The sequence below is a fragment of the Pseudoliparis swirei genome, chromosome 3 (genome assembly GCF_029220125.1).
Source record: "Pseudoliparis swirei isolate HS2019 ecotype Mariana Trench chromosome 3, NWPU_hadal_v1, whole genome shotgun sequence".
NCBI classification, from domain to species: Eukaryota; Metazoa; Chordata; class Actinopteri; order Perciformes; family Liparidae; genus Pseudoliparis; species Pseudoliparis swirei.
This window is the reverse complement of record NC_079390.1, coordinates 2,091,496-2,104,700: the sequence shown is the minus strand read 5'-3', so window position 1 is coordinate 2,104,700 and position 13,205 is coordinate 2,091,496. Positions and strand designations below refer to the sequence as shown.

Here is a 13,205-nt window from a genome sequence, read left to right as displayed (position 1 = left end):
ACTCAAATTACTGACTTAATCTTTCTTTTATTTTTCTTTTGTTCGTTGATTGCTCTGCCAGTGAATTAGGTTGTAACCTTTAAGACAGAACATAAATTACATTTTAAATTAAACATTTTAATTAAACATTTTATACTTTTCATTTTCCAAACTCAAAATGAAATATTCTTTTAACACAAAATCAGCATTTTTAAACACCATGAAATTAAACAAATCATTTCACCATTGCCGTCTTTGGGTTGAACCGTGGAGTGACCTGAAGCGTCCTCTCTCTGCTGCTTGTCTTTGCAAAATGCATCAGAGCATCCCCACAGGTGCTCCTAATAAGCAACACTGATTGCTGCTGCTGCTCCTGCTGCTGCTGCACTCTGGGAAATGTAGTCTCACACACCTAGGCCCTCAGATTCAGCTCAACAAGTATTTATATATTTATATATTTCTATATATATATATATAGAAATATTTAGATTCATAGGTGACTCGAGAAGTTTTCCGCTTCCTCTTCTTTTTCTTCTCCTTCTCCTTGTACTTTTTTTGTTCTTGTTCTTCTTCTCCTTGTTCTTGTTCTTCTTCTCCTTGTTCTTTTTCTTCTTCTTTCTCTTCTTCTACTTCTTCTTCTCCTTCTACTTCTTCTTCTTGTTCTTCTTCTTGTTCTTGTTCTTCTTCTTTCACCGTTCATCATGTGGTATTAAGATGTTGTGTTTTTAATCTAAAGTATGGAAAAGCAGTGGAGCAGAATGTGTTTTATAAAAATTGGAACTTCAAACTCTGGGATAGGAAAGTTAATCATAAATAAAAAATAAAAAAAGGTTTTCACCTCCCAAATCCACACATCCTTTTATATCATTTGTTTTAAGTGTGGAAGGACTACAGGCCGAGCTCGTCTCTGATCTTTAACTGCCATTTCAGCTGAAACGTGTCTCATGGCAAACAATATGTCGTTAGCTGAAATGTGCATCTTGTGGTTAACATTACGGCGTTAGCCGAAATGTTCATCTCGCGGTAAACAATATTGCGTTAGCTGAATTGTGCAGGTTGTGGTAAACAATATGGCGTTAGCTGAATCGTGTGTCTCATAGTAAACAATATGGCGTTAGCTGAAACGTTCGTCTCGTGGTAAACAATATGGCGTTAGCTGAAACGTGTGTCATAGTAAACAATACGGCGTTAGCTGAAACGTTCGTCTCGTGGTAAACATTATGGCATTAGCTGAAACGTGTCTCGTGGTAAACAACAATGGCGTTAGCTGAAACGTGTCTCGTGGTAAACATTATGGCGTTAGCTGAAACGTGTCTCATGGTAAACACTATGGCGTTAGCTAAAACGTTCGTCTCGCGGTAAACAACAATGGCGTCGGCTGAAGCGTGCGTCTCGTGTATTTCATTGAGACGCTTCGGGTCGCTGAGTGGATGTTATCGCCTCTCACATTACGCGGGATCACAGAGAATAGCGGTAGGCGCTGCAGTCATTTTATTCTAAAATACTACAAGCGTTGTTGCAGTCTGAATATATTCGTAAAGCACGAGGAGTCCCCGGCTGCCTTCAGGTCTTTCTCTGTAGAAAAGTTTTTCCAAACATCTTTCCCCTGTATTCAGTCTTTCCACAGGAAACCAGGTCGTCCACAGGAGAGATAGCAACGAGGAGGAGGAGGAGGAGGAGGAGGAGGAGGAGGAGGAGGAGGAGGAGTTCCATGAATCTGACAGCAGACTTTTCTCACATTGACACAACAATATGTGAGGTGTACTCTAGTTACTCTTCTTTATTTGAGGATGGGTACTCTAGTTACTCTTCTTTATTTAAGGATGGGTACTCTAGTTACTCTTCTTTATTTGAGGATGGGTACTCTAGTTACTCTTCTTTATTTAAGGATGGGTACTCTAGTTACTCTTCTTTATTTGAGGATGGGTACTCTAGTTACTCTTCTTTATTTGAGGATGGGTACTCTAGTTACTCTTCTTTATTTGAGGATGGGTACTCTAGTTACTCTTCTTTATTTGAGGATGGGTACTCTAGTTACTCTTCTTTATTTGAGGATGGGTACTCTAGTTACTCTTCTTTATTTGAGGATGGGTACTCTAGTTACTCTTCTTTATTTGAGGATGGGTACTCTAGTTACTCTTCTTTATTTGAGGATGGGTACTCTAGTTACTCTTCTTTATTTAAGGAGGTGTACTCTAGTTACTCTTCTTTATTTAAGGGTTGTATGTGTACTCTAGTTACTCTTCTTTATTTGAGGATGGGTACTCTAGTTACTCTTCTTTATTTAAGGAGGTGTACTCTAGTTACTCTTCTTTATTTGAGGATGGGTACTCTAGTTACTCTTCTTTATTTGAGGATGGGTACTCTAGTTACTCTAGTTACTCTTCTTTATTTAAGGAGGTGTACTCTAGTTACTCTTCTTTATTTAACGGCTGTATTTGTACTCTAGTTACTCTTCTTTATTTAAGGGTTGTATGTGTACTCTAGTTACTCTTCTTTATTTGAGGATGGGTACTCTAGTTACTCTTCTTTATTTAAGGGCTGTATGTGTACTCTAGTTACTCTTCTTTATTTCAGGATGTGTACTCTAGTTACTCTTCTTTATTTAAGGATGTGTACTCTAGTTACTCTTCTTTATTTAAGGATGTGTACTCTAGTTACTCTTCTTTACTTAAGGGCTATAGGTGTACTCTCGTTATTCTTCTTTATTTAAGGGCTGTAGTTGTACTATAGTTATTCTTCTTTAATGGGTGTACTGTAGTTATTCTTCTTTACTTGAGGGCTGTAGGTGTACTGTAGTTTATTCTTCTTTATTTAAGGGTGTATGTGTATTCTAGTTATTCTTCTTTATTTACGGGCTGTATGTGTACTCTAGTTATTCTTCTTTATTTACGGGCTGTATGTGTACTCTAGTTATTCTTCTTTATTTAAGGGCTGTAGGTGTACTACAGTTACGCTTCTTTACTGGGTGTACTCTAGTTATTACTCTTTACTTAAGGGCTGTAGGTGTACTGTCATTATTCTTCTTTAATGGGTGTACTCTAGTTATTCCTCTTTACTTGAGGGCTGTAGTTGTACTGTAGTTATTCTTCTTTAATGGGTGTACTCTAGTTATTCTTCTTTACTTAAGGGCTGTAGGTGTACTGTAGTTATTCTTCTTTACTTGAGGGCTGTAGTTGTACTGTAGTTATTCTTCTTTACTTAAGAGCTGTAGTTGTACTGTAGTTATTCTTCTTTAATGGGTGTACTCTAGATATTCCTCTTTACTTGAGGGCTGTAGTTGTACTGTAGTTATTCTTCTTTACTTGAGGTCTGTAGTTGTACTGTAGTTATTCTTCTTTACTTAAGGGCTGTAGTTGTACTGTAGTTATTCTTCTTTACTTAAGGGCTGTAGTTGTACTGTAGTTATTCTTCTTTACTGGGTGTACTCTTGTTATTCTTCTGTACTTGAGGGCTGTAGTTGTACTGTAGTTATTCTTCTTTACTGGGTGTACTCTTGTTATTCTTCTGTACTTGAGGGCTGTAGTTATACTGTAGTTATTCTTCTTTACTTAAGGGCTGTAGTTGTACTGTAGTTATTCTTCTTTAATGGGTGTACTCTAGTTATTCCTCTTTACTTGAGGGCTGTAGTTGTACTGTAGATATTCTTCTTTACTTAAGGGCTGTAGTTGTACTGTAGTTATTCTTCTTTACTGGGTGTACTCTTGTTATTCTTCTGTACTTGAGGGCTGTAGTTGTACTGTAGTTATTCTTCTTTAATGGGTGTACTCTAGTTATTTTTCTTTACTTGAGGGCTGTAGTTGTACTGTAGTTATTCTTCTTTACTGGGTGTACTCTTGTTATTCTTCTGTACTTGAGGGCTGTAGTTGTACTGTAGTTATTCTTCTTTTGAGAGCTGCTAACTGATGATTTATTTGCCCAAATATGTTCAATCCAAAATGATATCAAACAGAGAAGCTGAAACTAGACGATGTTTTGATTCTGCAAATTGCTGCTGATTTTCATTTTGTATTAGTCGATCAATTAACAAAGGGATTAGTCACGTATTCAGAGCTCGACGACAGGAAACATATATTTAGGGCATTCAAATATCATCAAACAACTATTATCTATTTAAATGTATAATGGAGCAACCGTTACCACCGTTAGCGCTGTTGGCACTGTTAGCGCCATTACCACTGTTAGCACTGTTAGCACCATTACCACTGTGAGCACTGTTTGCGCCGTTACTACTGTTAGCGCTGTTAGCGCTGTTAGAACTGTGAGCACTGATTTTAGTGTGTAAGCAAGTGTTGTTTTATTTATATGAATCATTGCAAAAAATCACACAACGGTAAAAGAAATGTATGAAGACTGTAGAAATAAACTAAACCTGTGGAATAGGAAAAAGATATACAGATATAAAAAATCACTATTACATACAGAAAAAGATATAAAGTGTGTGTGTGTGTGTGCGTGTGCGTGTGTGTGTGTGTGTTGCTGAGACTTAAATTCGGGGACAAAACATCTGAATAACCCCAAAGATAAGCTGCGGCATCCATTTCCTCGCCGCCTTGATCGTGGCATTAAATCCTCTTTTATAGGTGAAGCCCAAACGGCCTCGCCCTTGGGATGAGCTTCTTTTGGGGGGAACGCGTCGGGCTCTGAGACGGGATCTCAAGCCATCGGTACGAACACCGGTCGCACTAATTCAGCAGAGACAGCCGGAGGGTGGAAGATGCCCCCGGCATGAGAGGAAGCCCCTTCACCCCGAGCTCTCTGCAGCGCGCTGCACGCCCCCGAGGGTTTCACTGTGGACTGAGTCACAGCGGAACTGCTGCCGATTGTTTGTGAGCTGGCAGCCTGGGGGGGGGGGATCAATTCTATTGTAATCACACGTCGTGACTGGAAGGGCTTAAATCTTCACATTCGGGTTTACCGAAGTCGGTTTCTCCGACTATCTGGACGACGAAGGCCTAGAAGACTCTCTGCAGCAGGTTTTACTGAGACGACCTCACGCATGAACACGAGGGGCGAGGTAGAAGAGGGGGAAGGGGGGGAAGAGGTGGAGGGGATGGAAGAGGTAGAAGAGGTGGTGGGGATGGAAGAGGGGGAAGAGGTGGGAGAGGTGGAGGGGATGGAAGAGGGGGAAGAGGTGGAGGGGATGGAAGAGGTAGAAGAGGTGGAGGGGATGGAAGAGGTAGAAGAGGTGGAGGGGATGGAAGAGGTAGAAGAAGTGGAGGGGATGGAAGAGGTGGGAGAAGTGGACGAGGTGGAGGGGATGGAAGATGTAGAAGAGGGGGAAGAGGTAGATGAGGTGGAGGGGATGGAAGAGGTGGAAGAGGGGGGAGAGGTGGAAGAAGGGGAAGAGGTGGAGGGGATGGAAGAGGGGGAATATGTAGAAGAGGGGGAAGAATTAAAAGAGGTAAGAGGTGGGAGAGGTGGAAGAAGTGGACGAGGTGGAGGGGATGGAAGATGTAGAAGAGGTAGATGAGGTGGAAGAGAGGGGAGAGGTAGAATAGGTAGAAAAAGAGGTTAAAGAGGTAGAAGAGGGGGGAGAGGTGGAATAGGTAGAATAAGGGAAAGAGGTAGAAGAGGTGGAGGGGATGGAAGAGGTAGAAGAAGTTGAAGAGTGGGAAGAGGTAAAAGAGCTAGAAGAGGGGGAGAGGTAGAATAGGTAGAAGAAGGGGAAGATGTTGAAGAGGTAGAATATAAGAGGTAGAAGAGGGGGAAGAGGTAAAAGAGCTAGAAGAGGGGGAGAGGTAGAATAGGTAGAAGAAGGGGAAGGTGTTAAAGAGGTAGAATATAAGAGGTAGAAGATGGGGAAGAGGTAGAATATAAGAGGTAGAAGAGGGGGAAGATGTAGAAGAGGTAGACGAGGGGAAAGAAGTCGAAGAGGTAGAATATCTCTATCATTATAGAATATATCTACTATGATAACATAAATCGGTTAAATTCGAAACCTTCAAAATAAAAGCACAGGATATATGTTCTCGAATACAAGGTCATCACATGTCTTTCAATCCGTCAGGGGCCACATAAAACGACGTGGCGGGGCCGCACTCGGCCCGCGGGCCTTGCGTTGGACACGCCTGTACCCGTGGATGTAATTGACTGGTGGAGCTCCATCTTCTCCCGTAATCCCACCCTAAACCGCTGCTGATACTGGGAATATAAATATGTTGATTTTAAAGTCACCTGTGTGTCCCTCCGAATATAAATGAGGCCTCGACGTGTCATTTTTTTGACATTTCACTCCATGTTTTTTTTCCTTTTTATTCCTCCAGAGGTCCTGATGAACACCAAGACGGAGACGTCAGATCTCAAGTGGACCGTCTTCTCGCACGCCAAACCCGCGGTATGTGTGTAACCCCATCTCCGCTATCTGTATTACTAACACAGGCTTTGTGGCGGCTGGGGGGGGATTTTATTTAGTTGGCTTCCAGCTGTTCCTTTTGTTACTCTGCCGATGAAAGAGCTCCTTATATGGCAGGTAACTGACAGAAGAAAGGAAGCAGTGCATGTTGGGGATTCAGAGTCCATTGAAAGCAGATGCTTTTGATATATCCCGTCAGCCTTGGAGCGCCGTGGAGTTTCTGGCTTGACCACAAGTTTTTTTTTTTCTTTCTTTTTTAAATACCGCTGCCAGAAAAAAAAAATACAGATTTGTAATTCGATGAAGCGATGGAGCGGCCGTCGAGGTATCTTTCGCCAACGAGCGTCATCGACCCCGAAATGCTCGACTTTAGAAGGAGAATGTTTTAGTGGCGAGGAGATGAAACCGGAGAAATACTCAAGAAACGTGGCTTTTGATCGAGATGCAAAGACGGCCTCTGAATAGTTTCACAAACATTTTCATTTGGTAACTGACCAAATATATATATATTTTGTGAGTGTTTTCTAACACTTAAGAGTATAAAACTGTAATTTAGTCAGTAATGACAAGTTTGCATCACAATTACAGATAAAAACAATTCAAATAGGATTTTTTATTTTTTATTAAAAGGATTATGATGCTCTCAACTTTAAAAAAACTTAAACTTTTTAAATATTATTTATTGCACTAATTTTTTATTCACAAATTAACCTAATATTCATGTTAAAATAATAACATTAAATCATCAATATAATTTATCACAGTGATCTTCAATTACAGATAAAAACAATTAAAATATATATATATTTTTTTTCTTAAAATGATTATGATGCTCTCAACTTAAAAAACGTAAACTTTTTAAATATTATTTATTGCACTAACTTTTTTTCACAAATTTACCTAATATTCATGTTAAAATAATAACATTAAATCATCAATATAATGTATCACAGGGATCTTCAATTACAGTTATAAAACAGTTAATATATGATTATTTATTTTATAGCATTAAAAGGATTGTGACGCTCTCAACTTTAAATAATTTTAAACTTGTTAAATATTAGTTATTGCATTCACTTTTTTTACGAGGCGACACGCATTAACCTAATATTTATGTTAAAACAATAACATTAAATCATCAATATCATTTTACAGTGATGTGAATTGATCTTCAATTACAGATATAAAACAGTTAATATAATATTTATTTTTCAGCATTAAAAGGATTGTGATGCTCTCAACTTTTAAAAAAACTTAAACTTATTAAATATTAATTATTGCATGACCTTTTTTTACAAGGGGATGCACATTTACCTAATATTCATGTTAAAACAATAACATTAAATCATCAATATGATTTAACAGTGACGTGAATTGATCTTCAATTACAGATATAAAACCGTTAATATATGATTTATAAAAAATTGTATCATTGTGATGTGAATTAATCTTCAATCACAGAATCAAATCGTGAAAATAAGTTGAACGTTGCATGAAATAAATGCACATTTCTCTTATTCCTGAGAGGAATGTCAGACTTATAAACACCTCAGTACCCGATCTGCGTATTTGCTTTCAAAAAATTATTCATGTCAGATCCAGACGAGCCCTGCGGGATATATTTCATACATCTTCACACACCAAAAAAATCATTTTGTTCACAAAAACATGCCAAAGTCCACCGTATTTATTATTCGGTGGAATTAAAGTGAAACTCTCCCCCCTGAGTGAGTGAGAACTGGCTCTCAGGCTGTAATTCATTCAGACCAGTATTCTGCCTCACTCAACACATCATCTGCAAATGGATTTTTTGGGTGAAGATTTACATATTTACATAACTGAATTTTTCTGAGCCTCAAGTTCAGCAAATCTGCTCAATTCTGCCCTGAAATATGTTAATTGCTCCCGCTCTGGGGAAACACGGTGACGCTGAGCATCAGTTTGCTGTTGACTCCAGAAGTCAAACATTAAAGCTTCTTTTTTTAATTTTGCATTTGTCTCCCCAACAAATGTAGATTTTTTGTTCCCGTTTCATCCGTTTCATATCTGCGATATCCACCTTCTGTATTCTCGCATGTTCGCCGAGGAGTGTGTTGGAAGGGTGAAATGTGTGTGTGTGTGTGTGTGTGTGCAGCGGTGTGCTCTGTTTGACAAGTGAGACTGTATCCTGCAGCTCGGTGGGGAGGAAAGATTTACCAACAGAGAGGAAACATTTGGGCTTCATCGAAATCCACAGCAGAGCCAGATCTGTCCAGAGGGCCGCCGACCGGTCGCAGCATTATTATGACGGATTGGGCTTTTTATGGGGTGGATTATTTAATATAAAGACCCTCGTGAAAGGAGAATATTTAAAAAAGCAGTCACATGTATTCATTTTAACTCGCGACCTTTAAAGTAAGGATGTTTATCGTCATTGTTAAAACATCCAACAAAATTAAGTCGGCGACTCATCCTGTCAGTGCCGCAGCAACAGGTAAAAACACGTATAACAACATTGAGACGGGAGATTCTAATTTAAAACAAGACAAATTAAATTAATTAAATAAAATAAATGAAATAAATAAAATAAGTAAAGTAAATATAATAAGTAAAATAAGTAAAATGAATTTTTAAAAAAAATAACCCTTACCCTGGTGGATTATTTATTTTAAAGACCCTCGTGAAAGGAGAATATTTTAACAAAACGTTCAGAAGTTTTAATTTTAACTCGGCATTGTAAAAACATACAACGAAATGAAGTCGGCGACTCATCCGTCAGTGCAGCAGCAACAGGTACAAACTTGTATAACAACATTGAGACGGTACATTTCCGGAGACTTTTTTTTTTTACTTGAGAAATTATTATTTTTTGTGAATGAATATGAAATTAATTTAAAAGAAATTACATTCAAAATTACATTTAAAAAAAATTAGTAGAATAAATAAAATTATAAATAAAATTAATATAAAAGAAGAAGATACAAAAACAATAAAGACACATTTAAATTAATAAAATACATTTAAAAATAAATGAATTAATATAAAGACAAAAGAAAAAATCAAAATTCTGAATAAATCAAACATAACACAGGCACCAATGGCTTCAAATTGAACAAGTGTTGTGTAAATGTGTATTTTGGTCCCCCACAGTACTGTCCAGTATGAGCTGGGTGTGTGTGGGGGGGGGGGGGGGGTTGTTGGAGGAAACTGCTCTGGGGAAAAACAACCCGTTGTCAACTCTTTTCCTCTTCTTCTTCTTTTCCTCAGTGGGAGGAGCTAAGCGGTCTGGACGAGGAGAACAACAGCGTGAGGATCTACCAGATCTGTCAGACGGACAGCTCGTCCAGCCACTGGCTGCGTAGCGGCTTCATCCAGCGGCGCGGCGCCTCCCAGGTGTACGTGGAGCTGCGCTTCACCATGATGGAGTGCTCCTCCAGGAGCAGCCACCACCGCAGCTGCAAGGAGACCTTCAACATGTACTACTACGAGGCCGACTCCAATGAGGCCACGCCCTCCTACCCGCCCTGGATGGAGAACCCGTACGTCAAGGTAGGACCACGCCCCTCCCTCCCCCCATAGGACCACATGTAAGGTTCTCCATCCAGGGCGGGTACGAGGCCACGTCCTCCTACCTGGATGGAGAACCCTTACACCAAGGTAGGACCACGCCCCTCCCTCCCCCCATAGGACCACATGTAAGGGTTCTCCATCCAGGGCGGGTACGAGGCCACGTCCTCCTACCTGGATGGAGAACCCATACACCAAGGTAGGACCACGCCCCTCCCCTCTGATAGGCTCGCATGCTCATTATTATGGGATAGCCTGTGATTCCTATCAAAAGGCAGGTTCATGGTGTTTTTTAACACATTAAAGAGTTAGTCCACATATATTATTTACATATGATGATTAGTTTAATTGCCATGGTTATAATGTCTTATTTTGCTCTGAGAACATGATTATTACTATAAGGCTCCAACTAACTATAAATTGTAATGAATAACGCTGTTTATTTTTTCTATTAATCAATTAAGGGTTTAGAAAACAATTAAATATTTCTTAATTCACTTTATTTATCTGACCAACACTTTCAGAAAGAAAATATTAAACAGAATTTTATTTTGAGACATTAAATCATCAATATCATTTGTCATTGTGACATGAATTGATCTTCAATTACAGATATATAACAGTTAATAATGATTTATAATTTTTTAAATCATAAACATCATTGTGATGTGAATTAATCTTAAATTACAGAATCAAATATTGCAAATAATGTAAACGTTTCTGCAAAAAAAAAAAAAAATCTTAATTCACTTTATTTATCTGACCAACACTCTAAAACCAGAAAGACATTTTTGTATTTAATATTATTGTGGGACTTAAAGTAACATTATGCAACAATTGTACCTTAAAATAACAGCTTGAAAAAAATTGTGCCGCTACAATGACTTTTAATATGGCGATTTGCGGCTCCGCCATTGCCATCGGGGGTCTGTGGGGAAATAACTCCGCTATGTAGGATTCTGGAGCCGCCCGATCCGGGGCGGATGTACTTCGACCTGCTTTCTGGCAGTGATTACGCAATGTCATATAGTGCCACTCCACGCTCGCAGCTCCAGTATAAGGGCGAAGCAAGCGAAGTCTCTTGTAATGAATTACACGTTCCAATGTCAATTATGAATATGTAGCTTTTTGGTGTTGTCAACAATATTGTATTCGATCACACGTACTCCACATTCAAACATTTAGAAAACAATGTATATAGGCTGAAAACGTGATCGGTATTTCATCTAAACTAAATGTTGTCATTCTTTTGGTTATGTTAGCATTCATCTCCGATATCACAATGAATAAAACTATGCAGTCATATTTATGTAAAATCTTTGAATATTCTTACCTTATCGGTTGACATCATTTCTTGGTTTCTGACTTCGTCTGGTCATCAATACAAGTGATGCGAGGCTGCATCTATCGTAACTGGGTATTTACGACACTGAAGTAAACGTTAAATACCTCCAAAACTGAAAGGGGCGCTAAAATGGAAAAACTCCATTATGGGGCTTTAATATTTGATATTTTTATTTGTCAAGCAAAAAAACGGCAAATTTTAAACCATGAGATTTTTTGTAATTTCTTTGCTTGAAAATGTATGAATCAAAATCAGTGACATTTGTTTTTCGACAAATGCATTTTCCAATCGCTCTAATTCCTTATTCATGAATAATTATTCTTTATTATAGCGTGGATGACATCATCAGTTTATCTTTAAAAGCTTTAACATTAGATGTACTCTATGTGTGTGCTGTAAATACATCACACTGTAAATAACTGCAGACCTACGCTCTTTAAATTGGCCTCTCATGTGCATTTTGCTCCTTTTATTCCTCACCGGTCGTCATAAGAGGCATAAAGCGGTGAACCATTTCTAACAGTCGGCGTTTAATCACTTATCATTTTTTTCCTGGTGCTATAATCTAACACTGTTTTGAAAAGTCTCCTCATTGGTGCTTTCAGCCTGTTTCACAACCTGCTGTTCGGCTTATTGTTCCTCTCATGAGCAAAGTGCTTCTTGGCGTCTCGTTACCATAAACGTTATTATCCAATCACACGGCGTGATGTCCTTGAGCACGCCGCCGAATGACTGCTCCCTGACTTCAGGACCACTTCATCATGTAACTTTGACAGGTACAGATAAATTACATTTCTCCAGACGCGAGTTTCAAGTCCCCGCAAGTTTAGGTTTAAAGCTTATTGTAACAGATGGGACGCGATGGCTGCCAGGAAGGGAGGAGCGCAATCTGAAATCAATAATGTAAAGCATATGAGATGCTAATGGATTAAAATGGCTAAAACATGCAAATACGTATTTTAAAACCGAACCCTGTGTGCAGCGTTGGAACTACACAGAGGGCAAAACTGCCCTTAAGAAATATAATGCTGCCCCTGATATCACTAGGAGAGGGGCAACACATTTCCACATAATTTCCTCGAATAATTAAGATGTATTTGTTTTATTTGTGTTTTTTGTTTTGTGTCCTATCTGTATAACCTTATTTTTTTTGCTTTTTTATAACTAAAAATTATATTTATAAATTATTTGTAATTATGAAAAAAAAGAAAAAATAAGTTATAAGTGTTAACAGTTGTTAAAAAAAAATGTATAACAATAAATAACCATAAATAAATAAGAATAACATTGAATATGATTGTCTGATTTATGTTTTCTGTTTGTTTTTTGTAATTTGTAGACTACTGCTTAATAGTCTTATTATTATTATTATTAGTCTCATATACTGTAAGCTTAAATAAGTATATTTCATATTTTGAACAAAGGTTAAATGTTATTTCAAAAAGTTTCCCAATTTCTTTTTAAATGCTCCTGGATTTCAGTCAGTGGGGAAGAAAATGCCCCCTAAATAAATATATAAATATCCTCCCCCGCCCGTGTGTTGGAATCGGGGTGGTTTCATCTCCTCTCTTCCTTCTAGGTGGACACGGTGGCCGCCGACTTCCTCCTGAGGAAGGGCGGCGAGCGTAAGTTCAACGTGAAGACCTTGAGATTGGGCCCGCTGTCGAAGAGAGGCGTGTACCTGGCGTTCCAGACTCAGGGCGCCAGCATGGCGCTGCTGTCCGTCAGGGTGTTCTTCAAGAAGTGCCCCCCGTTGGTCAGCGCCCTGTCCTCCTTCGCCGAGACGGTGCCCCGCACTCTGGTGCAGGAGGCGCAGGGCGTGTGCGTGGAGCACGCCGCCCAGCTGCAGGGGTCCCGGCCGCGGCCGCCCAAGCTCTTCTGCGGGGAGGACGGCCAGTGGGTGGGCCAGCCGACCACGTCCTGCGCCTGCCTGCCGGGGTACGAGACCTCCGAGGGACACACCGTGTGCACAGGTGAGGA

At 39.3% G+C, this 13,205-nt stretch overlaps 1 protein-coding gene across 1 annotated transcript in view; it reads left to right on the top strand.

Annotated features, from left to right (window-relative positions):
• The window catches only part of ephb4a (eph receptor B4a), a 55,691-nt gene that overhangs the window by 20,069 nt on the left and 22,417 nt on the right, over positions 1-13,205 (top strand). The window contains exons 2-4 of the mRNA XM_056444405.1: positions 6,246-6,316; positions 9,581-9,862; positions 12,805-13,198. Coding sequence (XP_056300380.1) covers positions 6,246-6,316; positions 9,581-9,862; positions 12,805-13,198 — 747 coding nt within the window. The remainder of the gene's footprint in view (positions 1-6,245; positions 6,317-9,580; positions 9,863-12,804; positions 13,199-13,205) is intronic.